The 26,381-nt window shown below is 45.8% G+C and overlaps 1 protein-coding gene, 1 non-coding gene and 1 pseudogene across 2 annotated transcripts; 1 reads left to right on the top strand and 2 right to left on the bottom strand.

Annotated features, from left to right (window-relative positions):
* The first annotated feature begins 6,687 nt into the window (after positions 1-6,687).
* GLOD5 (glyoxalase domain containing 5) lies at positions 6,688-18,648 on the top strand. The gene is made up of 4 exons (XM_004064105.3): positions 6,688-6,794; positions 10,801-10,938; positions 15,929-16,084; positions 18,310-18,648. The coding sequence occupies exons 1-4, from the start codon at positions 6,732-6,734 to the stop codon at positions 18,433-18,435; spliced, it is 483 nt and encodes a 160-aa protein (XP_004064153.1). The 5' UTR covers positions 6,688-6,731; the 3' UTR covers positions 18,436-18,648.
* Positions 18,649-20,727: 2,079 nt separating this feature from the next.
* Positions 20,728-22,095, bottom strand: LOC101154608 (3-ketoacyl-CoA thiolase, mitochondrial-like; annotated as a pseudogene).
* LOC115932449 (U6 spliceosomal RNA) lies at positions 21,973-22,079 on the bottom strand. The gene has a single exon (XR_004068728.1). It is a non-coding gene; the product is annotated as a U6 spliceosomal RNA (small nuclear RNA).
* Positions 22,096-26,381: the final 4,286 nt, after the last annotated feature.

The following is a 26,381-nucleotide window of genomic DNA, read 5'->3' on the forward strand; positions in this document are numbered from 1 at the left end:
GCACAACAGCAGGTTCCAAGACAGTACTAAGTTCCTCACCACGGCCACTCCTGCACACCCTCTGTGGTGCGACCTGTGAGGGGCTGTTCATGCCTCAATTCAATGGATCATTTTGTCCCAAGCTCCCTCCAACACCATTAAGTGGTCTCTTCTATTCCTATTGCCCCTCTGTCTCTCCAGTGGACCATTCAATTTCCATCCCTCACTTCCCAACCACATGTACACACACAGGTGCCCACCTGCATACACATATATGTGCATGCACATCCCCAAATAGACCATCCCAGCATCAGACCCTGCACAGCTTGTAGGGAGCAAAGATCAAGGAAGCCAACCCCCTGCTGCAGGCCCCACCCCATAGAGAGTAGTGGGGAGGAAATCAGGAAATGCATTCCTGATGAGAGTAAAACCTTCTAGGACCTTGTGAAGCATCTACAGAAATCAATATTGGACACTCTCCCCACTACCCCCAGCTCCATGTGGGCAGGGACATTTGTCTGCCTTATTTTCTGTTGTCTGGCCAGCACTTAGAACAGTGCTGGGCACACAGTACACACACATTAGGTGTTTGTTGAATGAATGAAACTTGATCCAGCAATTCCACTTCTTTTTTTTTTTTTTTTTTTTTTTTTTTTTAGATTTTTTTAGTTTTTGCCCTGTTGTCCAGGCTGGAGTACAATGGTGCGATCTCAGCTCGCTGCAACCACCACCTCCTAGGTTCAAGCAATTCCCTTGCCTCAGCCTCCTGGGTAGCTGGGATTACAGGTGCCTGCCACCACACCCGGCTTATTTTTGTATTTTCAGTAGAGACGAGGTTTCACCATGTTGGCCAGGCTGGTCTTGAACTCTTGACCTCAGTTGATCCGCCTGCCTCAGCCTCCCAAAGTGCTGGAATCACAGGCGTGAGCCACTGCGCCTGGCCTGAGCAATTCCACTTCTAACTCTAACACTCACACATGTGCACAAAGCTGTGTGCACAAGGCTGGTGGGAGCAGATCAGAAAAACCTTGTAAATGTCCATTTATAAAGAATGACTGTTGCAGAGTGAAATGAATGATGGAGGTTCATGTCGCTCCACAGAGCACTTGCTGGACGTGATACAGAATGAAGGGGACCTGCTGCATTTCTGGAGGGATTGCAGAGGACTTCAAGGAAGCAGGGATGGTGATTCCTACCACATCCCCATTCAACTCTCCTATTTGGCCTATGCAGAAGACAGATGGATCTTGCAGAATGACAGCGGATTAGCCAGGTGATGACTTAAGCTTAACGTAAGCTTAACTAGGTGGTAATTCCAACTGCAGCGGCTGTACCAGAGGTGGTTGCATTGCTTGAGCAAATTAACACATCCCTTGGTACCTGGTGTGCAGTTATTTGATCTGGCAAATGCCTTTTTTCTCCATCCCTGTCCATAAGGCTACCAGAAGCACTTTGCTTTCAACTGGCAAGGCCAGCTGTACTCTGTCACCATCCTGCCTCAGTGGTATATCAATCAACTCTCCAGCCCTATGTCACAATTTAGTCCACAAGGACTTTGATTGCCTTTCCCTTCCACAGGTATCACACTGGCCCATGACATTGATGATATTATGCTGAGTAGACATAGTGAGCAAGAAGTAGCAACTACTCTAGACTTATTGGTGAGAAATTTCTGTGTCAGAGGGTAGGAAATAAATTCAACAAAAATTCAGGAATCTTCTACCTCAGTGAAATTTCTAGGAGTCCAGTGGTGTGAGGTCTGTCAACATATTCTTTTCTTTTTTTTTTTTTTTTTTGAGATGGAGTCTCACTCTGTCACCCAGGCTGGAGTGCAATGATGCAATCTCGGCTCCCTGCAAACTCCACCTCCCCATTCAAGCGATTCTCCTGCCTCAGCCTCCTGAGTAGCTGGGATTACAGGCACACGCCACCATGCCCAGCTAATTTTTGTATTTTTAGTAGAGATGGGGTTTCACCACGTTGGTCAGGCTGGTCTCAAACTCCTGACCTCATGATCCGTCCGCCTCAGCCTCCCAAAGTGCTGGGATTACAGGCGTGAGCCACTGCACCCAGCCAATATATTCCTTCTAAGATGAAGGATAAGTAGTTGCATCTGGCCCCTCCTACAATCAAAAAAGAGGCACAATGCCTAGCACATCTATTTGGATTTTGGAAGCAACACATTCCTCATTTGGGTATGTTACACAGGCCCGTTTACCAAATGACCTGAAAAGCTGCAAGTTTTGTGTGGGGCCCAGAACAGGAGAAGGCTCTGCAACATGTCCAGGCTGCTGTGCAAGCTACTTTGCCACTTGGGCCATAGGACCCAGGAGATCCAGTGGTGCTTGAAGTGACAGTGGCGGACAGGGATACTGTTTGGAGCTCTTGGCAGGCCGCTATAAGTTAGTCATAGCCTAGCCCTTTAGGATTTTGTTTTATTTTATTTTTCGAGACAGGGTCTTGCTCTCTCACCCAGGCTGGAGTGCAGTGGCACAACACAGCTCACTGCAGCCTTGACCTTTCAGGCTCAGGTGATCCTCCCACTTCAGCCTCCCTAGTAGCTGGGACTGACTGCAGGTGTGCACCACCACATCTGGCTAACTTTTGTAATTTTTGTAGAGACAGGGTTTCCCAATGTTCCCGAAGCTGGTCTCGAACTCTTGGGCTCAGGCAATCCACCCGTCTCAGCCCCCCAAATGAAATTTGGTGAGCCTCCTTTAGGATTTTGGAGCAAAGCCCTGCTATTCTCTGCAGATAACTACCCTCCTTTTGAGAAACAGCTCTTGGCTGGGTGTGGTGGATCACTCCTTTAATCCCAGCACTTTGGGAGGTTGAGGCCAACACATCTCTCTCTTGAGCACAGGAGTTCGAGACCACCCTGGGCAACATGGCAAAAATCCATCTCTACAAAAAAATACAAAAATTATTAATAGCTGGGTGGGGTGGTGCATGCCTGTAGTCCCACCTACTCAGGAAGCTGAGGTGGGAAGATCGCTTGAGCCCAGGAGGTCGAGGCTGTAGTGAGCTGTAATTGTGCCACTGCAGTGCAGCCTGGGTGACAAAGTGAGACCCTGTCTCAAAAAAAAAAAAAAAAAAAGAGAGAGAGAGAGAAACAGCTCTTGGTCTGCTACTGGGTCTTAGTAGAAACTAAATACTTGACCATGGGCCACCAAGTTACATCATTCCTGCCCATCATGAACTGGGTGTTACCTGACTAACCAAGAGTCGGTGTGCCCAGCAGCGCTCCATCGTCGAATGGAAATGGGAAATATGTGATGGGGCCTAAGCAGGCCCTGAAGACACAAGTAAGTTACATGAGGAAGAGGCCTAAATGCCCATGGTCCCCACTCCTTCTACCCTGCCTCCTTTCTCCCAGCCTGCACCTGTGGCCTCATGGGGAGTTCCCTACAATTAGTTGACAGAGGAAGAGAAGACTTGGGCCTGGTTTACAGATGATTCTGCATGTTATGCAGGCACACTCTGAAAGTGGACAGCTGAAGCACTATGGCCCCTTTCTGAGACACCTCTGAAGGACAGTGGAAAAGGACAGTTAATAAGGGGTGGACTTCTGATGGTAAATTTTGTGTCAACTTGATAGGGACCCAGGGTGCCCTGTTGAATATTATTTCTGGGTGGATCTGTGAGGGTGTTTCCAGATGAGGTTAGCATATGAACTGTTGGACTGAGTAAGGCAGATGGCTCTACCCATTGTAAATGGGCATCACCCAATCCACTGAAGGTTGGAATAGAACAAAAAAGATGGAGGAAGGTGGAATTTGCTCTCTGCGTGACTGCTTGAGGTAGAACACCAGTCCTTTGCCGTTGGCTGGTACTTACACCATCAGCCCTTTGTTTTTTTGTTTTGTTTTGTTTTGTTTTGTTTTTTAGAGACAGAGTCTTGCTCTGTCACCCAGGCTGAAGGGCAGTGGCACAATCTCGGCTCACTGCAACCTCCACCTCCCAGGTTCAAGCGATTCTCCTGCCTCAGCCTCCTGAGTAGCTGAGATTACAGGTGTGCACCACCACGCTCAGATAATTTTTGTATTTTTAGTAGGGATGGGGTTTTGCCATGTTAGCCAGGCTGGTCTTGAATTCCTGACCTCAAGTGATCCAACCACCTTGGCCTCCCAAAATGCTGGGATTACAGGCGTGAGACACCATGCCCAGCCAACACCATCAGCCCTTTGGTTCTCAGAACAACACCACTGGCTCTCCTGGGTCTCCAGCTTGCTGATGGCATATTGTGGAACTTCTCAGCTTCCAAAATCACAGGAGCCAATCCTTGTAATATATTACATATTGGTTCTGTTTCTCCTACTGGTTCTGTTTCTCTGGAGAACTCTAATACACCCAGCAATTCCACTTCTAATTCTAGTACTCGGACATGTGCACAGAGCTGTGGGAACAAGGCTGGTAGGAACAAACAACCAGGAAAATCTTGTAAATGTTCACTGATACCCAAGGACTATTGCAGAGTGAAACGAATAATGAGGGTTCATGTTACAGCACAGAGTGCCCACTGGACGTGACACAGAATGGATGGGACTTGTGTGTACCTGCAGGGGTGGGGGTTACCTTCTACAGGATGTGCTATAGGCAGGGAAAAGCAAGGGGGAGTCAGTTACAGTGACCTAGTGCATGTGTGTAGTGTGCGCACACTTCCAGATACAGTATCTGGAAGGAAACACCAGAATCTGACCCCAGTGGTCATTTTGGGGGAATGGGGGTAGAGATGATTGCTAAAGTCCATGTACTGATGTGTTGTTCAAATCTTTTTTTTTTTTTTTTTTTTCCGAGAGAAAGAGTCTCCTTCTGTCATCCAGGCTGGAGTACAGTGGCACGATCTCAGCCCACTGCAACCTCTGCCACCAATTCAAGTGATTCTTGTGCCTCAGCCTCCCGAGTAGCTGGGATTACAGCTGCGTGCCACCATGCCCGGCTAATTTTTGTATTTTTAGTAGAGATGGGGGTTTCACCATATTGGCCAGGCTGGTCTTGAACTCCTGATCTCAATTGATCCACCCGCCTTAGCCTCCCAAAGTGCTGGAATTACAGGTGTGAGCCACCACCCTCAGCCTGTTTTTCAAAACTTTTATACAAACCTGTATTCACATATTATTTGTGTAACTCTTTTTAAAGGAAAATCGTATGCTTAAAAACAATATCTGGCCGGGCGCGGTGGCTCACGCCTGTAATCCCAACACTTCAGGAGGCCAAAGCAGGCCAATTGTAGGCAACATAGCAAGACCTCATCCCTACTAAAAATACAAAAATTAGCCAGGCGTGGTGACACACACCTGTAGTCCCAGCTACCCAGGAGGCTGAGGCAGGAGGATCCCTTGAGCCCAGGAGTTTGAGGCTGCACTGAGCCATCATGGCGCCAGTGGGCTCCAGCATGGGTGACAAAGTGAGACACTGTCTCAAAAAAAACAAAAACAAAACAATATCCACAACACAAAGTGTTTGTGTTGGGGGTAACTAGAAACAAAAATCTCAAACTCACATGCTCCAGGGGCCAGACAAGTAACCTGTAAGGGAGATGGGGGAGTTCTGCTCAGGGTAAAGTGAACAGCAACTGGGCTGATGAATGTTCTCTGACTCTCAGCAGCGGAAGGTGAGGGTGAGTGAAGGGTGAGTGGGGAGGAGGAGGAAGACTGCAAATCTCATCCCCTAAAACTCATCCCCCCAAATAATTCAGGAACATCACACCCTGGGGCTCAGAACTTTTTTTTTTTTTAAACAGAGTCTCACTCTGTCACCCAGGCTGGAGTGCAATGGCGCGATCTCGGCTCACTGCAACCTCCGCCTCCCGGGTTCAAACTATTCTCCTGCCTCAGGCTCCTGAATAGCTGGGACTACAGGTGCGCACCACCATGCCTGGGTAATTTTTGTATTTTTAGTAGAGATGGAGCTTTACCATGTTGGCCAGGCTGGTCTCGAACTCCCAGCCTCAAGTAATCCGTCCACCTTGGCCTCCCGAAGTGCTGGGATTACAGGCGTGAGCCACCGTGCTTGGCCAAGGGGCTCAGAACTCTTAAGAGTTCAGGGATCTTGGCTTGGAAACAGACACCTAATGGGTCAGAGCAGTCATACTCTAACTCAGATAGCTCACAACTTCATACCCCTGACACACACTCTCAAACAGCTCACAGATCTCACACTTTGGAGACATACCCCTAAGTAGACCAGAGGCATCACACCCTAGAATAAAGATCCCCTTAATACTTGGTGGTTTTTCAGTATTATTATTATTGAGATGGAGTCTTGCTCTGTCACCCAGGCTGAAATGCAATGGCGCCATCTCGGCTCACTGCAACCTCCGTCTCCCGGATTCACGCGATTCTCCTGCCTCAGCCTCCCAAGTAGCTGGGATTACAGGCGCCCGCCACCATGCCTGGCTAATGTTTTGTATTTTTAGTAAAGATAGGGTTTTGCCATGTTGTCCAGGCTGGTCTCGAAATCCTGACCTCAGGTGATCCACGTGCCTTGTCCTCCCAAAGTGCTGGGATTACAGGCATGAACCACCGCACCCAGCCTTCAGTGTTAACAAGAAGTAATCCCTTACACACATCCACCTTAAGCTTTCAATTTTGAGGCCCTGAATTTAATGTTAAAGTCCTTCCATTTGCACCACCTACCTGTGTCACCTCCCACAGTCCTCAGCCTGTGCCCTCCCATTCCTGCCCCTTGATCTCCAGGCGCTGAGCCAGAGGATTGTCGGGAGGACCCTGGGCAAAGACGCCTACCCTGCCATGCTGCGCCATCTGCCCTCCAGGCTGCCAGTCAAGATGTGGGGCAGGACTTTGGAGAAACAGGTGAACAAGATGGCCCCTGGGGATCTGGGGCAAGGGTGTTGGCACTGAAGCTGGTCTAGTAACCTGTTTCCCTTCTCTGCGGGCTCCCATTTCCTGTCCTCCTCTCTCCCTTTCTCTTTCAGAGACAAGCAGAGGGCAGCAGAGGCCCATGGAAAGGCCCGGCTCTAAGCCATGGAGGGCCCTGTGCTCAGGTGTGCCGGGCTGGGCCGGGGCTGAGGGCTGGCTCCTCCCCCAGTTTAGCCAGGGACAGGTGGAGAGATACAAAGGTGGCTCACGCAGGGTGCCCCCAAAGCTGTCATGATTAAGGCCATGTGGAGAGAGGCTAGGAAACACAGCGCTGACCTTGAGCTTTAGGAGAGGAATTCAGAGGCCCCTGGCAACCTGAAGGGGACCTTGAAGAGGACCCTGTAGGAAGAGAGAACACTTCCCTGTAGAGGAGGCCAAAGGAGGAAGGACATGGTGTTCCGGGCACTCTGACTATAGGGATTTTATATGCTGTGGTGAGAAATAAAATGGATTATATTTTTGTAGAGTGTGTAAAACGGGGCTTGGCACACACTAAGCCTTGTGTGATTACTATGTCTTTTTTTTTTTTTTTTTTTTTTGAGACCGAGGTTTGCTCTTGTCGCCCAGAGTGGAGTGCAGTGGTGCAATCTCAGGTCACTGCAACCTCTGCCTCCCAGGTTCAAGCGATTCTCCTGCCTCAGCCTCCCGAGTAGGGGATTACAGGTGCACGTCACCATGCCCAGCTAATTTTTGTATTTTTAATAGAGACAGGATTTCACCATGTAGGCCAGGCTGGTCTCAAACTCCTGACCTCATGTAATCCACCCACCTTGGCCTCCCAAAGTGCTAGGATTACAGATGTGAGCCACTGCACCCAGTCCTTTGTGTGATGACTATGTCTTGATCATCATTTTATAAAGCAGGCTTTGTAACTTCACCTCCAAGACTCTGCAGGATCCAGACCCTGCCTTGCCCTCCCACTTATCTCTCACTCACTCTTGGGTTCTGAGCTACGCTGGCCTTCCTGTTATTGAAGACAGCCATCCCTGCTCGTCCTTGAATTTGCAAGGATGGAGCTCTGAGTCTGCAAAGCAGGATCTGGGGAGTGAATCTAAGCTGGCAGGGAACTGAATAATGGGAGGAATAGGTGGAGTTTATTTCTAACAGACTATCAAAATGATGCAGTTGTGGCCAAAGCAGTGCTTAGAGGAAATCTATAGTTCTAAATGCACAGATCAGAAAAGTAGAAAAGTTGAAAATCAATGACCTGAGCTTCCCTATCAAGAAACTGGGAAAAGAATGGCAAGTGGAACCTAAGAAAGTAGAAGGAAGGAAATTATAACAGCAGAAACTGGTGAAATAGAAAGCAACGATACAATAAAGCCAACAATGTTAAAAGTTGATTCTTTGAACAGATTAATAAAATACTAGCAATGTCTATTTTCTCTCGAGAAATTAAGAAAATATATGGATTGCCAATATCAGGAATGTAAACGGGGTATTGTGACAGATTCTACAGATGTTAGAAGGTTAATAAGGGCTGGGTGCAGTGGCTCATGCCTGTAACCCCAACACTCTGGGAGGCTGAGGAGGGAGGATTGCTTGAGCCCAGGAATTCAAGACCAGCCTGGGAAACATAGTGAGCCCTCACCTCTACAAAAAAAAAGAAAAAAGAAAACAAAAAATAGTTGGGTATGGTGGCACACACCTGTAATCCCAGCTACTAGGGAGGCTGAAGTAGGAGGATTGCTTGAGTCCAGGAGGTTGAGGCTGCAGTGAGCTGTGATCATGCCACCATGCTCCAGGCTGGGCAACAAAGCAAGACCCTGTCTCAAAAAGGGAATTAAAAAAGAAAGTTAATAAAATTTATTTCAACGTATGACTTTATTTTCAATGCAGCCAAAATGTCAGTCATTTTCTCTTTCTGCAGTTCCTATGTCCATGTGGATCTTTTGTATCCACCGGGAGAGCAAAACTCAGCAACTTTGCTAATGCCTCCTCCACTCAGGAAAATAGAATGGTACAGGATTTTTTTTAGCTGGAGCTCAGTGAAATCAATTGTTTAAAATGGGCAGGTTTCAATGGAACTACACGCAGTGGAAGATAAAATAATAAAATAGCAAAGGGTAGAACAGAATAGAATGGAATCCAATGGAATCGAATCGAACAGAATAGAAATTAGTCAGACTTTGTGCCAAGCATTGTCCCTAGTTGTTGCAGTAGATATTTATTTATTGAACAAATATGATTGAACTAGTTGTTTGGGAAAGAGTGGGGAACAAAACAGACAGAAGTCCCTGCTCTTATGAAGCTTACATTCTAGTCAGGGAGACAGGCATTACCATCTGCAAAGGCCCATAAATGAAAGGTACAAGGGTGGTCCTTATGAGGAACAGGCTAAAGGACAGTGTAGATTGGAGTTCAAGAGCAATGGATGAGGCTGTAGAGATAGGGTGTCATTGTAACTGGAGTCTAGATTTTAACAAGATGACCACACATCATCATCATCATCAATCCTTTTATAGCACTTGATATGTATCAGGCATTGTTCTATGCCCTTAAAAACAGTACTTTTTTAAAACTCTCACAATAATCCTATATGTATAAAATCATGCTCATTTTATAGAAGGGGAAACCAAGGCACAGAGAAATTAGATAAATTATTTAAATGTCAATCTGGCTCCAGAATCTTTTTTTTTTTTTTTTTTTTTAGACACAGTCTTGCTCTGTCACCCAGGAGTCCGGTTGAGTGATCATAGCTCATTGCAACCTCCGCCTCCCAGGCTCAAGTGATCCTCCCACCCCAGGCCCCCAAGTAACCAGAACTACACGTGAGCGCCCCCCCACCTAGCTAATTTTCATATTTTTTTGTAGATACAGGGTCTCACTGTGTTGCCTAGGCTGATCTCAAACTCCTAGGTTCAAGGGATCTGTCTGCCTCAGCCTTCCAAAGTGCTGAGATTACAGGTGCCACCACTAGAATCTATTCTTTTAAGCATTATACTCCATTGCCTATAGTGCCAGACCACAGGTGCTTTCTAATCCTGTAGCATAGATACTATAAATATTCAAATTACTAAATAATTCAAGTCAAGAGAAAGATCTGATGGGAAGTGTGCTGAGGGCAGGAAAGTGGAAGGTTGGGGAGTGGTCCTCCCTCTGGGTGTCAAGGTGGATCTGTAAACACGCATGCCCAGAAACCTTCATTTCTTCTGAGATGCCCCCTTCTTGTCTTGTTCTCTGTGACTGAAGCTGCAGAATGGGAAAGGAGGGGGCTGGGTAAAATTGGCCAATTCACAGGACTGGGCCTCCTCTGTGTCTTGTCACTTCTTGGAAAAGAGATGAATTCTATTTAGGGGAAAACAGGGGAGGGCATTGTCTTGGTCTCCACTCCCCTAATCTTCACTTCCGGAAGAGGAGAAAGGGAACAAGAAGGCTGGGTGCGGTGGCTCACCCCTGTAATCCCAGCACTCTGGGAGGCCGAGGCAGGCAGATCACTTGAGGTCAGGAGTTTGAGTTTAAGACCAGCCTGACCAACATAGTGAAACCCCGTCTCTACTAAAAATACAAAAATTAGCTGGGCGTGGTGACACACACCTGTAGTACCAGCTACTCAGGGGGCTGAAGCAGGAGAATCGCTTGAAGCTGGGAGGCGGAGGTTGCAGTGAGGTGAGATTGTGCCACTGCATTCCAGCCTGGGCAACAGAGTGAGACTCTGTCTCAAAAAAAAAAAAAAGAAAAGAAAAGAAAAGAAAAGAAAAAAGAAAAGAAAAGGGAACAAGAAAACAGTGGAAAGTGGTCATGGCAGACACGTGGGCTCTCATGAATCCACACATGGGCAGTAAGACTCTACCAGTAAGTATTCTCTCAGGCCTTTCCCCTTGAAAGGGGGTGAGGAGGAAGTAGTATAATTGGGGAGGTAGGGGGAGGTGAGGAGAAGAAAACACGGGCGTTGACAAGTGGCAATGTGGTCTCTTCTGACTTTTTTTTCTTTTTTTAGTCATGGAGGGACAGCAGTCAGACCCCTCCTCCATGTCTTATCCGTAGACTTGACCACATCGTGATGACGGTGAAGAGCATCAAAGACACCACCATGTTTTATTCCAAGATCCTGGGCATGGAGGTCATGACTTTTAAGGTAAGCACTTCCCCAAATGCCAAAATTCAGGTGGGCTAAAATTTGTTGATAACACTTTAACATATAACTTAACTCTAAAAGGAAAACCACAGGAAATCTGAGAGAAAATATAAAGAGATCAATAGAGGAGATTCCAAACTGAATATTTGGACTTCCAGAGAGAGAATGGAGAAAAAAGAGAGGAGGAAATTATCATAGAAACAATGCAAGATAACTTTGCAGTCTCTACATGGAAAAGGTTAACCAAGTATCCAGCATGTTGACACTTAACATGGATCCTTCTAAAATTATAGAACATCAAACTGAAAAAGTAGATCCTAAGAGCTTTCATAGAGATTAAAAAGATTATCTACAAAGGAAAAAACAAACAAACAAATATCAGATTTTCCAAGAGACCAGAGACCAAAAGATAAAAGGACACCTTTAAGATTCTGAGGGGAAAAATTTCCACCTAGAATTCTATGTCCAACCAAACTATTAACCAAAGGTAAATGTAGGGGCCAGGTGCGGTGGCTCATGCCTGTAATCCCAGCACTTTGGGAGGCCAAGGTGGGCGGATCACTTCAGGTCAGGAGTTTGAGACCAGCCTGGCCAACATGGCAAAACCCCATCTCTACTAAAAGTACAAAAATTAGCTGTGCATGGTGGTGCATGCCTGTAATCCCAGCTACTTGGGAGGCTGAGGCATGAGAATTGCTTGAGCCTGGGAGGCAGAGGTTGCAGTGAGCCGAGATTGCACTACAGCACTCTAGTCTGAGTGACAGAGCAAGACTGTATCAAAAAAAAATCAAACAAAAATGTAAATGTAGAATAAAAGCATTCTTAGTCATACGAAGTCTTACAAAATTTCCCACTTACTTTGAAAATTACTTGAGGCTATGCTATATCAAAATGGGGGAGTGGCCAGGCACAGTGGCTCACACCTGTAATCCCAGCACTTTGGGAGGCAGAGGTTGCAGTGAGCCGAGATCGCATCACTGCACTCCAGCCTGGGTGACAGAGCAAGATTCCATCTCAAAAAAAAAAAAAAAACAACAACATTGGATGACTATGAATCTGGGAATATGGAAGACATGGAAGTCAGGCCACAATGGATCCCAAGAGGAAGATCCCAGAAAGGTACTTAGAGAACCATCAGTCCAGTTTGGAACAGGTGTAAGAAAGACCCCAGGAAAGACAGATGCAAGGGGAAAAAAAAGAGGTTTCCAGAGATTGAACTACCCTTGAGAATTTGGAATAACTTCAAAAAAGGTAAATGCAGAGAAAGCAAAAAATGCCTTACTAAGATGTGCTTCAGTAAGTGAATGGATATATCAACTGTGGCACATCCAGACAATGAAATATTATTCAGTGATAAAAACAAATGGATTATCTGCCAGGTGCAGTGGCTCATGCCTATAATCCCAACACTTTGGGAGGCCGAGGCGGGTGGATCACCTGAGGTCAGGAGTTTGAGGCCAGCCTGGCCAACATGGTGAAACCCCGTCTCTACTAAAAGTACAAAAATTAGCTGTGCATGGTGGTGCACGCCTGTAATCCCTGATTACGTGGATCACCTGAGGTCAGGAGTTTGAGGCCAGCCTATAATCCCACACAGGCATGGTGGCGGGCGCCTGTAATCCCAGCTACTCCGGAGGCTGAGGCAGGAGAATCACATGAACCCAGGAGGCGGAGGTTGCAGTGAGCCAAGATTGCACCATTGCACTCCAGCCTGGGCGACAGAGCAAGACTCCATCTCAAATAGATAAATTAATTAAATAAAATAAATGGACTATCAATCCATGAAAAGACATGGAGGAAACTTAAATGCATATTACTAAGTAAAAGAAGTGGGGGAGACTGTGCATATGTGGGGGCAAGGTGTATATATCCCTATACCTCCTGTTCAATTTTGCTGTGGACCTAAAACCGCTCTAAAACAATTAAGTACACATGAACACCCCTCCCACACACACATATAACTTAAATAGAAAGGGCTCGAGGAATCGCAAACAGGAGAAGAAAAATTTTTTTAGACAGTGTCTCACTCTGTTGCCTAGGCTGGAGTATACTGGTGCGATCACGGTTCACCACAGCCTCAACCTCCCAGACTCAGGTGCTTCTCTTGCCTCACCCTCCTGAGTAGTTGAGACTGTAGGCACGTGCCACCACACCTGGCCAATTTTTTCTATTTGGCTAAAAATGTTAAATCTAACATGGAACCTTATGCAGAAATGTAGTATTATGCAACATCAGACTGGATGTGTACACAGCAACACGGACAGGTCTTGAAAAGAACGTGCTGAGTGAAAAATGAAGAAACAATCAGGTCTACAGCATGCTACCCATTACAATACACACACATAAAACAGTAACACACTTTTTACAGCAATTTATGAAAACCAAAGGATACACATCAAATGCACTATAATGGTTGCCTAACGTGGAGATGGGAATGGATAATGAACAGAAAAAGATAAATAAAACAAGAGATAGTCCTTGCGTGGGCCAATGGTGATAACGAGGTGTATGATGCCTCAACCTCTGTACTTGGACACAATGGAGTGAAATTTCAGAACATTAGGATTAAGAAAAATCCTAAAGCTGCAGTAGTGGAAGATGGATGTATCACCAACCAAAGAATAAAACGCAGATGAACATCAGACTTCTTAACAGCAACACCACATTTGGGGAAGACAATGAAGCAACATATTTAAAAGGCTATGGGAAAATAAGCTGCAACCTACAACTGCACACTGAGCCAAACTATCCTCAAGTCCAAAAGTGAAATAAAGTTGGCCAGACGTGGTGGCTCACGCCTGTAATCCCAACACTTTGGGAGGCTGAGATGGTTGGATCACTTGAGGTCAGGAGTTCGAGACCAGCCTGGACAACATGCTGAAACCCCATCTCTACTAAAACTACAAAAATTAGCCAAGCATGGTGGCTCGCGCCTGTAGTCCCAGCTACTCAGGAGGCTGAGGCAGGAGAATCGCTTGAACTCAGGAGGCGGAGGTTGCAGTGAGCTGAGATCTCGCCACTGCACTCCAGCCTGGGTGACAGAGCGAGACTCTGTCTCAAAAAAAAAAAAAGTGAAATAAAGTCATTTTCTGATTGAATGGATGTGGTATCATTCATAGTGATATAAAAGAGATAGAAAAAGAAAAAAAGAAATGGCACATGTTGAGAGGTCCGGGAGAGGGAGGATTCATGAAGAACATGGCAGGGCTGTGAGTTAATCTGTAGTTGATCTACAAAAATAAACTTGCAGCCAAGCGTGGTGGCTCACACCTGCAATCCCAACACTTTGAGAGGATGAGGCAGGAGGATCGCTTGAGCTCAGGAGTTGGAGTCCAGCCTGGGCAACATACTGAGACTACTGTCTCTACAAAAAAAAAAAAAAAAAAAAGTTTTATAATTAGCCAGGCGTGGTGGTGCACACCTGTAATGGAATCCCAGCTACTCAGGAGGCTGAGGCAGGAGGATTGCTTGAGGCCAGGAGGTCAAGGCTGCAGTGAGCCGTGATTGCACCACTGCATTCCAGCCTGAGTGATAGAATGAGACTCTGTCTCTTAAAAAAAATAAATAAATAAACAAAATAAACATGCAAATGGGTTAGTTAAAAATTGTTAAGGAGCTAAAAGAGAAACTAAAAATGATAATCAAATTGTATTGGAAGAGATAGTAATGTGAATGAGCTAAATTTTCATTTATCATAGCAGGGAGGTGATAGGAAATATCTCAAGTTGCTAAATCAAGAAATAGTGGTGCAGCCGGGCACACTGGCTCACATCTGTAATCCCAGCACTTTGGGAGGCTGAGGCGGGGATCACTTGAGCCAGGAGTTCAAGACCAGCCTGGGCAACATGGGGAGACCCGGTCTCTACAAAAAATAAAAAAAAATTAGCCAGGCGTGGTGGGGTGTGCCTGTGGTCCCTGCTACTCAGAGGCTGAGGTTGCAGGATCACTTGAGTCTGGGAGGTTGAGGCTGCAGTGAGCCGTGATCACTGCACTGAAGGCTGGGCAACAGAGCAAGACTCTGTCTCAAAAAAAAAAAAAAAAAAAAAGACGCCAGGCACAGTGACTCACACCTGTAATTTCAGCACTTTGGGAGGCTGAGGTGGGCAGATCACCTTAGGTCAGGAGTTTGAGACCAGCCTGGCCAACATAGCAAAACCCCATCTCTACTAAAAATATAAAAATTAGCTGGGCATGGTGGCGTGTGCCTGTAGTCCCAGCTACTCCAGAGGCTGAGGCACGAGAATCACCTGAACCAGGGATGTGGAGGTTGCGGTAAGCCAAAATGGTGCCACTGCACTCCAGCCTGGGCAACAGAGCAAGACTCTGTCTCAAATAATAATAAATAAATAAATAAATAAATAAACAAACAAACAGTGATGCATCAGTTAGGGACTTTGGAGGCACGTAGGAGAAAACTCAACCAACTAACTGTGGGTTAAACAAGACAAGAGTTTTCTTTTCGTTTCACTGAACAACCAGTCCAGAGGTAGTTAGTCAGGTCATGGGCAGTGGCTGGGAAGCAAGAGGAAGTGAATGAGCAATAAGGGCCAGCGCAGTGGGGTTGGGAGGTTCCCGGAAGCCCCATCCACACCTCTGCCCCCATCTCATTGCCTGGTCCAGCTAACGTGGCCTCCGGACGTGCTGGGAAATGTAGGTTTTTAAAGTTGGGTACACGGTTGACCCCACTGAAATTTCTGTTGTGTTTATAAGAAATAAAGGGGAAATGTACACTGAGTAGGCAAATTGCTATCTCTGCCTTGAGTGGTATAAACACTATTTGGAGATATGGAAATAATTTCAAGGAGAAATAAACTCGTACACTTGCCTCTAGGGAATGAGCCTTGGGTGGGGCAAAGGGCTGTTGTGTAGTAGCCCCATTCTAGTTTTTATTTTTTTTAAACCTTGTTGGGATAGGTGGAAAGGCTTCATCTCACACTCATCTTGGAGGTTTAATTCTAGGCTGTTTTCTCTGCCCCTCCCCACCAAGTAGGAAGACCGGAAAGCACTGTGTTTTGGAGACCAGAAATTTAACCTCCACGAGGTGGGAAAGGAATTTGAACCCAAAGCCGCTCACCCAGTTCCTGGCTCCCTGGACATATGTCTGATCACAGAGGTGCCTTTGGAGGAAATGATCCAGCACCTCAAGGTGAGTGGGACTTCTCTTCTTTTTGCAAAAGCTGCTGCAAACGCAGTGAAAACAGAAGAATGACCCAGAGAGGTAACAAGTTTTACCACAACCAGACGATGTCTGCACACAGTTATGTACTATTTTGACTGACAATTCTTTCATGTAAATAAATGTGTTTAAAAAGGAAACTGTGCATTCCCATTGTAAAACAAACAAACAAACAAACAAACCTACATTTATGCACTGAAATACTTTTTTTTTTTTTTGAGACAGAGTCTTGCTCTGTTACCCAGGCTGTAGTATAGTGGCTTGATCTCGGCTCACTGCAACCTCCACCTCCTGGGTTCAAGCGATTCTCCTGCCTCAGCCTCCCAAGTTGCTGGTACTACAGGTGCGTGCCACCACACCTGGCTAATTTTTGTAGTTTTAGTAGAGACGGGGTTTCACCACGTTGGCCAGGCTGGTCTCAAACTCCTGACCTCAAGTGCTCCGCCCACCTCGGCCTCCCAAAGTGCTGGCCATTACAGGCATGAGCCATGTGCCCAGCCCTAAATACATTTATATAAAAAGAAAATGTTCATCCAAGTACATGAAAAACCCATTATATCTTGGCATAAAGGAAAAGTAACTGTAAAAACCAACAGCTATGAAAGCATAACAATGTCATTAGATTCTAGCCACTTCCATTCCCTGTACTCCCTAGCCCTGACATTACAAAGGGAGATATGGCAGGTGGTTAAAGAGATACTAAGAACTTGTTAGCATCCACCTTCTATGTTTAAAAAGAAGGACTGAAAGAAGATTGGAGAGGGAATAATTTCTGATTTGTTGTTATTTAATCCAGTGTCTCTGTAATACTTAAAATGATGTCATCTAGAAGAGGCATTGGTTGGGCACGGTCACTCACGCCTGTAATCCCAGCACTTTGGGAGGCTGAGGTGGGAGGATCATATAGGCCAGGAGTTCCAGACCAGCCTGGGCAACATAGTGAGATCCCATCTCTTAAAAAAAATAAACAAAGTAGCCAGGCATGGTAGTGCATGCCCGTAATCCTAGCTATTCAAGAGGGTGAAGTGGGAGGATCACTTGAGCCCAGGAGGTGGAGGCTACAGTGAGCTATGATCACGCCACTGCACTCCAGCCTGGGTGATACAGCAAGACCCTGTCTCTAAAAAATTAAAATAAGGCTGGGGCACAGTGGCTCATGCCTGTAATCCCAGTGCTTTAGGAGGCCAAGGAGGGAGGATCACTTGAACCCAGGAATTTGAGACCAGCCTGGGTAACATGGTGAGACCCTGTGTCTACATAAAATACAAAAAAAATTAGCCAGACGTGGTGGTGTGTGCCTGTAGTCTCAGCTACTTGGGAGGCTAAGAAGTGGGAGGATCGTTTGAGCCCAGGTTGAGGCTGTAGTGAGCTGTGATCGCACCACTGCATTCTAGTCAGTGTGACAGAGCAAGGCCCCATCTCTACAATAAATAAATAAAAGGGGTTTTAGTTTCCCTTTTGCAGAACACGGATTGAGGTCTTATATATACTCTGTGCAAATAACCTAGACTCCTTCTTTGGGAAGTGTCAGTGAAAAAGACTGGTTTGGAAGTAAAATGGGTGAAGCATAGGGGTTAAGAGTATGGTCGTTGACCCAGACTGCCTAGGTTCGAATTCTGGTTCTGCCACTTACTAGATAATACTAGGTACTATTATCCTTCCCATTTTACAGATGAGGAGATCGAGGTACAGGGTAGTTAGGTACTGTGCCCAAGGCCATCTAGCTGATAAGTGGCTGGAACGGAGTGATGGAGGGGAGGATGGTAGGAGATGAGGTCAGAAAGATACAGCGGTGTTCTAAGGTCTTCTAGGCCACTATAAGGAATTAAATTTTACAGGCCAGGCACAGTGGCTCATGCCTATAATTCCAGCACTTTAGGAGGCTGAGGCGGGCGGATCACTTGAGGTCAGGAGTTCGAGACCAGCCTGGGCAGCACAGCAAGACCTCGTCTCTATGAAAAATAGCTGGGCATGGTGGCATGCGCCTGTAATCCCAGCTACTCAGGAGGCTGAGGTGGGAGAATTGCTTGAGCCTAGGAGGCAGCGGAGGTTGCAGTGAGCTGAGATCTCACCACTGCATTCCAGCCTGGGTGACAGAGCGAGGCTCTGTCACAAAAAAAAAAAAAAAAGGAATTAAATTTTGGTCTCACACACACACTTTGACGAACGACTTTTGTCTTTTCTTCCCACCTCAGGCTTGTGATGTCCCTATTGAGGAGGGGCCAGTCCCCAGAACAGGGGCAAAAGGGCCTATTATGTCCATCTACTTCCGAGACCCCGACAGAAATCTGATTGAGGTGTCCAACTACATCTCCTCGTGATGGAGGCTGGACCTCCTCCATTCTGTCCCCCTTGATGTCGCCCTCTCCTTTCCTTCCTGCAAACCCCCACCCAGGCCCAGAGATCTTCAAAGACTGAGGACTTAGGCACTTCACACATCCTGCTGAGGGGGGACCCAAGACAGGTTTGGGACCAAACCTACATGTCTGTATGTCATCAAAGCTGGCCTAATAAATGCATAACCTCTCAATGAATACGGGGTCTTCGTTATTGTATTGGCGCCATGCATGGGTGTTTATGTAGGGTGTGAGATCTCTGAGCTGTTCGGTCAGAAGCCTATGACCAGGGTATAACGCCTCTGAGCACCGAATCTAGGGTCATCACCTCGGGATTCAAGGCCCCTGACAGATTTCTCCTTGTCAGTGATGCCATTGTCTTCATCCTTTCCTAACTTTTCTCACTCCTCCAGCTGCTGCCTGCTGTTTTCTCCATTCCTGGGCCTCGCAGAATCCCAGGATCTCTTATTCCCATCAGACCTTCCAGGACCAGCACCAGGTGATACTACCTCTTTCAGGAGAGCCTTCTCTAGTCTCACTCTCAGGGTATTTAGCACTTTCTACCTTTGGATCTAGTAGATCAAAGAATTCAAGACCAGCCTGGGCAACATAGTGAGACCTCCCACCTCCACAAAATAAAGAAAGAAATAAGCCAAATCATCTCAATTGAAGCATAGCTCGTGGCAGGTTAGGCGGGACAAGGTCAGATTTCCTGTTTCTGCCCCCCTTCCACCATTCAGTCAACTAAAATACATATGTTAACCACCTGTGTGCCAGGCCCTGTTCCAGGCACTGGAGAGACAGCATTGAGCAAAAGAGATAAGCATACCCCTGTTGGTGGAGTTGCCATTCTAGTGGGAGAGAAAGAAAATAAATAAAACTAAGTAGGTAAAATATTAAGTATGTTACAGGCTGGTAAATGGTTTGGAGAAAAAGAAAACACGGAAAAGAGGGAATGCAGATAAAAACTGTTGGGGCAGGTTGGACACAGTGGCTCACGCCTGTAATCCCAGCACTTTGGGAGGCCGAGGTAGGTGGATCACTGAGGTCAGGAGTTTGAGACCAGCCTGGCCAACATGGCAAAACCCCGTGTCTACTAAAAATACAAAAATTAGCTGGCTGTGGTGGCGCATGCCTGTAGTCCCAGCTACTCGGGAGGCTGAGGCACCAGAATTGCTTGAACCTGGAGGCAGAGGTTGCAGTGAGCCGAGATCACACCACTGCACTCCTTCCTGGGTGACAGAGCGAGACTCTGACTTGAAAAAAAAAATTGCTAGGACAGCTTCTGATGTCTAATGAGGCGGTCCCGGAAAGTGTGACTGAGAAGTGTCTTGAGCACAGATCTGAAGAGATGAGGGAGTGAGCCACACAGATGGCCAGTGGAGGAAGGGCACACCAGGCAGAGGCATCGGCCAGTGCAAAGGCCCTGATGCATGAATGTGCCTGGTGTGTGTGAGGAACAGCAAGGACGCCAGTTGGGGAAGCAAGGGGTACGGATGGGTGCGGTCTGGCAGGCCAGGGCAAGGACTTTGTCTTTTACTATGAGCGACAGGCAGCTGAAGGAGGGTTGTGGGCAGAGGAGGGATGTGATCTGATTTAGGATTTAACAGACTCCCTCTGGCCGCTGCATGGAAAATAGACTATCAGGGCGAGGGTGGAAACAGGCGACCAGTGAGGGGGAGGCCCCTGCAGTGGTCCACGCAAGTGTGATGGTGGGGACAGGGGAAGTGATTTTTATTTGTTTGGGTTTTTTGTTTTTTTTTTTTTGGTAGAGTCGGGGTCTCGCTATGTTGCTCAGGCTGGTGTCGAACTCCTGGCCTCAAGAGATCCTCCTGCCAGGCGCGGTGGCTCACACCTGTAATCCCAGCACTTTGGGAGGCTGAGACGGGCAGATAACGAGGCCAGGAAATCAAGACCATCCTGGCTAACACGGTGAAACCCCATCTCTACTAAAAATACAAAAAATTAGCCAGGCATGGGGCGGGCGCCTGTAGTCCCAGCTACTTGGGAGGCTGAGGTAGGAGAACGGTGTGAACCCGGGAGGCGGAGCTTGCAGTGAGCTGAGATCGTTTCCCTGCACTCCAGCCTGGGTGACAGAGGAAGACTCTGTCTCAAAAAAAAAAAAAAAAATCCTCCTGCCTCAACCTCCCAAACTGCTGGGACTATAGGCGTGAGCCACCACACTCAGCCAGGAGATGATTTTTTTTTTTTGAAGTTAAGGCAACATTTATTTGATTTCCTTATAACCATATTATCTAAGGCAGAAGTGGTGGTTACTTGGCAAGAATACAATTTCTTTTAATGTCTTCTATAGTTGAGTTTTAGTTCAGAAATACATATTTCACTGGTACAAATCTGAGAGACCGTACTTCTGGCATGGGCTCCTATTCATGATCAATGCATTTTTGTATCACCATGGCTTGAACAAACTCAATCACTGTTTCAATGGCAGGGCATGGCCAGTTGTGGCAGCTGCTCTGAAGGTCACTTGTTTTACTGTGGCCTGGCCAAGTAGAATAAGAGTGGGTCACAGTGAGCTCACTGGTCTCTTCAGGCTGTGCTCTGAATGATGACAGCAATACCTTGGCCACCTCCAATGCAAGCTGATCCAACGGCATATTTTCCACCTCGACGCCTTAATTCATCAACCAATCCAGATCCTCCCAGTGGGTGACCCAAAGCAATGGCTCCTCCATTCACATTGGTTTTACTTATGTCAAGATCCAAACTCTTCTCAACAGCCAAGTACTGGGGAGCAAAAGCTTCATTCACCTCTACCAAATCCATGTCCTTAAGACTCAGTCCTGCTTTCTTCAGTGCCCCACTGATAGCAAGGACAGGACCAATACCCATGATAGAGGGATCACATACAGATACAAAGTAGCCCACAATTCTTGCCAGTGGTGTGAAGTTATGGTTCTTAACAGCATCTTCACTAGCTATGATAACAGCTCCAGCACCATCAGCTATCCCCGATGCATTCCCTGCAGTGACAGTTCCATCTTTCTTGAATACTGGAGGAAGTTTCTGTAACTATTCCAGGGTTGTTTGGGGCCCAGCATGCTCATCTACCTGCATTGTCTGTTTTCCTTTCTTTGTCTTCACTTCAATTGGTGCCATTTCATCATTAAAGTAGCCAGCATCATTAGCAGCTTTCCATCTCTGCTGTGACTGCAGGGCGTATTTGTCACATTCTTCTCTGCTTATTTTATGTTTTACAGCAAGATTCTCTGCAGTCATTGCCATGGGGAGCTGGACATGCTGATCTGTTAATCCTATCCGTAAAGAATCTTCCAGCTTGATATCTGATCCAAGCTTGGTTCCAAAACACACATTTCTGACACAGTAGGGAGCTTGGCTCATGCTTTTGGTTCCTCCGCATAAAACAACTTCAGCTTCTTTAACACAAATTTCCTAACACCCATTCACAGTGGACTGAAAACCAGAACCACAGAGCCTATTAATCGTGAGAGCTGGGGTCTCCTTTGGGATTCCCACACGCAAACCAACATGCCTTGCCAAAAAAATATGGAACGCTTCACGAATTTGCATGTCATCCTTGCGCAGGGGCCATGCTAATCTTCTCTGTATCGTTCCAATTTTAGTATATGTGCTGCCGAAGCAAGCATGGAGATGATTTTTTTTTAATGGTTAGATTCTGGAGATATTTTGAAGATAGGGACTGGATGAGTTCAACAAAAAAGAGGATGTCAGCTAGAGAAGAGGCCTGAGGACATTTTGGGTTCTAAAACAAGAGAAGGGACAGACAGATGAGTCAGGCAAGTGGGAAGGGAAGTGTGTGGATTCCTGAGTGAAGGAGTGATGGATGGAGGAGCATGCGTGAGAGTCTCCTGAAGTAAAGGAGCCCCTGGTCTTCTGGACTCTGGTCGCTAAATAGTCTTCAGACGGTAGTTCAGCCAGACCCTGTGAATGAACCGCCAAGGAGCCCCAAGAGTGCTGCGAAGAGAAGGAGTGTGAGGATATGAGTTTTAGCAAGTAAAAGGCTTTCCTAAAACCTGTAGCATTTTCTGGCAGTGGAAAAAAAGAGGAAAGGGGTTTTCTGCCTCATTCTAAAAGACAATTTGCCACGGACCCAGACATTATATGCCTGAAGATGGATGATTTATGGATGAAAGGAAAGAGAAAATGAAGGAATAGAGGAAGGAAGGAAGGAACAGATGGGTGGATGGGTGAGTGGGTAGGTAGATGAATGAATGGGTAGATGCTCTGATATTTCCTCCCTCCTCCCCCGAGAAACTCCTTCACAGGTGTGCACAGAGAGAGGAATATGAGTTTATGAATTGCAGACTTGCTATAATAGGGAAAGAAACTAGAAACAATGCAAATGTTCATCAACAGATTAGTGGTTAAACAAAATGTGGTATATCCATTCCATGGAATATTACTTTCAATAAAAGGGAACGAACTTATGAGGCCAGCATTACTCTGATGAGAAAACTAGAAAAAGATACCACAAGAAAAACTACAGACCAATATCTAAGTATAGATGCAAAAATCCTCAAAAAAATACAAGTAAGTAGAATCCAGCAACATATAAAAGGATTATACACCATGGCCAAGTGGGATTTATCCCAAGAATGCAAGGTTTGGTCAACTAATGAAAATCAATCAATATAATGCATCATATTAACATAATAAAGAACAAACACCACATGATCTTTTCAGGCGATGCAGAAAAAACATTTGACAAAATTCAACATTCCTTCATGATAAAAACACTCAACAAACTAGGAATAGAAGAGAACTTCCTCAACCTGATAAAGGACATCCACAAAAAACCCACAGCTAAGATCATACTTAATGGTGAAAGTTGGAAAGGAACAACACAAGGATGCCCCTTCTTACCATGTCTTTTCAACATTATATTGGATGCTCTACCTGGGGCATTAGGCAACAAAAAGAAATAAAACGTATCCATATTGGAAAGGAAGAAGTAAAACTATCCCTATATGCAGATGACATGATCTTATACATAGAAAATGTTAAGGAATCCACCACAAAACCATTAGAGCCCCATTAGTGCATAACCATTAGAGCAAGGTTGCATAAGATTTTGTATGATACAAGATTATACAAAGCTTAACCATATATGCTACCAATTAACAATCCAAAAGTGAAATTAAGAAAACTACTCCATTTACAATAGCTTCAAAATGAATAAAATACTTAGTAATAAAATGAATGAAAGAAGGGCAAGACTTATACACTGAAAACCATAAAATATTATTGAAAGAACTTAAAGAAGACCTAAATAAATGGAAAGACATCACATGTTCATGGATTGGAAGACTTTATAGTGTTAAGATGGCAATACTCCCCAAATTGATCTACAGACTTGATGCAATCCCTATCAGAATCCCAGCTTGCTTCTTTGCAGAACCGACAAGCTGATTCACATGGGAGTGCTAGGGGCCCAAAATACAACAATCTTGAAAAAGAAAAACAAAGTTGGAGGACTCGCACCTTCCAGTTTAAAAACTTACTATACAGCTACAGTAATCAAGACCATGTGCTACTGGCATAAAAACATACATATAAATTAACGAAATAGAATTGAAAGTCCAGAAATAAATTCATACATTATAGGCAACTGATTTTTTTGAGACAGGGACTTGCTGTTGCCCAGTCACAAACATAGCTCACTGCAGCCTCAAACTCCTGGGCTAAGCGATACTCCCACATCAGCCTCCCAAGTAGCTGGGACTACAGGCATGCATCACTGTGCTCAGCTAATTTTTAAAAAACTTTTTGTAGAGACAGGGTCTCACTGTGTTGGACAGGCTGAACTCCTGGGTTCAAGTGATCCTCCCACGTTGGCCTCTCAAAATGCTGGGATTACAGGTGTGAGCCACTGTGTCCAGCTAGCAATTGATTTTTGACAAGTGTACCAAGACCATTCAATGGGGAAAGAATGCTCCTTTCAACAAATGGTGCTGAGACAGCTGAGTATCCACATGCAAAAGAATAAAGTGGGACCCCTTCCTCATACCATATACAAAAAACAACTCAAAACAGATCAAAGACCTAAATGTAAGAGCTAAAACCATAAAACTTTTAGAACGGGGGTCCCCAACCTCCAGGCCACAAACCCATCTGTGGTCTCTTAGAAACTGGGCCACACAGCAGGAGGTGAGCTGCGGCTTGCTGCCATTCATGAAGCTGAGCCCCGCCTCCTGTCAAATCAGCTGCAGCATTAGATTCTCTTAGGAGCTCAAACCCTATTGTGAACTGTGCATGTGAGGGATTTAGGTTGTGCACTCCTTATGAGACTCTAATGTAACACACTTGAATCATCCTGAAAACATCCCCACTTCTGTGGAAAAAAATTGTCTTCCATGAAACCGGTCCCTGGTGCCAAAAAGTTGGGGACCGCTGCTTTAGAAGAAAACAGGCATAAGTCTTTGTGACCTTGGATTAGGCAATGGTTTCTTAGACGTGACATCTAAAGCATAAGCAGCCAAAGAAAAAACAGACACACTGGAGTTCATCAAAACTATAAGCTTTCTGGCTGGACGCAGTGGCTCACGCCTGTAATCTCACCACTTTGTGAGGCTGAGGTGAGTGGATTGCTTGAGCCCAGGAGCTCAAGACCAGCCTAGGCAACATGGTGAAACCCCATCTCTGCAAAAAATACAAAAATTAGCCAGGAACGGTGGAATGCACCTGTAGTCCCAGCTACTTGGGGGACTGAGGCAGGAGGATCACTTGAGCCTGGGGGGTCAAGGCCTCGGTGAGCCACGTTCACCCCCACTGCACTGCAGCCTGGGTGACAAAGTGAGAACCTGTCTCAAAAAAAAAAAAAGTGAAAAGACAACCTACAGAAGACAATATTTGAAAATCACATATCTAAAAAGAGTCTAGTATCCAGAATACATAAAGAACTCTTACTACTCAACAATAAAAGGACAAATAACCCAATTCAAAATGGGCAAAGGATTTAAATAAACACTTCTCCAAAGAAGATAAATGGGCTGGGCACGGTGGCTCATGCCTGTAATCCCAGCATTTTGGGAGACTGAGGCGGATGGATCACTTGTGGTCAGGAGTTCGAGACTGGCCTGGCCAACATAGTGAAACCCCATCTCTCCTAATAATACAAAAATTAGCCAGGCATGGTGGCGGGTGCCTGTAATCCCAGCTACTCAGGAGACTGAGGCAGGATAATCACTTGAACCCAGCAGGTGGAGGCTGCAGTGAGCCAAGATCGTGCCACTGCACTCCAGCCTACAAGCAAGACTACATCTCAAAAAAAAAAAAAAAAGAAGATAAATGACCAACAAGTTTATGAAAATATGCTCAACATCAGTGGTCACAGGGAAATGCAAATCAAAACCATAACAAGATACCACTTCACACCCACACCCAGTAGGATGGCTAGAATCAAAAAGAGGGACAATAAAAAGTGTTGGAGGCCAGGCATGGTAGCCTGTAATTCCAGCACTTTGCAAGGCCAAGGCAGGCAGATTGCTTGAGCCCAGTAGTTTGAGACTAGCATAGGCAACGTGGCGAAAATCCCACCTCTACGAAAAATTACAAAAATTTAGCTGGGTGTGATGGCATGCACCTGTAGTCCTGGCTACTCAGGAGGTTGAGGTGGGAGGATCACTTGAACCCAGGAGGTTGAGGCTGCAGTGAGCAGAGATCATGTCACTGTACTCCAGCCTGGGGAACAGAGTGAGACCCTGCCAAACAAAAAAAAAAAGAAAAAAAAGAAACAAGAAAGAAAGATAGAAAGAAAGAAAGAAAGAGAGAGAGAGAGAGAAAGAAAGAAAGAAAGAAAGAAAGAAAGAAAGAAAGAAAGAAAGAAAGAAAGAAAGAAAAGAAAAGAAAGAAAGAAAGGAGTGTTGGAGAGAATGTGGTTAAATTTAAATTTGAACCCCCATATGGCAGCTGTGGAGAACACTTGCATT

This window comes from Gorilla gorilla, chromosome X (genome assembly GCF_029281585.2).
Source record: "Gorilla gorilla gorilla isolate KB3781 chromosome X, NHGRI_mGorGor1-v2.1_pri, whole genome shotgun sequence".
NCBI classification, from domain to species: Eukaryota; Metazoa; Chordata; class Mammalia; order Primates; family Hominidae; genus Gorilla; species Gorilla gorilla.

Bases quoted from the DNA above. Each gene is read 5' to 3' on its own strand.
- GLOD5 (XM_004064105.3), top strand. From the start codon at position 6,732: ATGCTGCGCCATCTGCCCTCCAGGCTGCCAGTCAAGATGTGGGGCAGG. The intron at 10,939-15,928 runs GTAAGCACTTCC...CCCACCAAGTAG, and splicing joins TGGAGGTCATGACTTTTAAG to GAAGACCGGAAAGCACTGTG. The intron at 16,085-18,309 runs GTGAGTGGGACT...TTCCCACCTCAG, and splicing joins AAATGATCCAGCACCTCAAG to GCTTGTGATGTCCCTATTGA.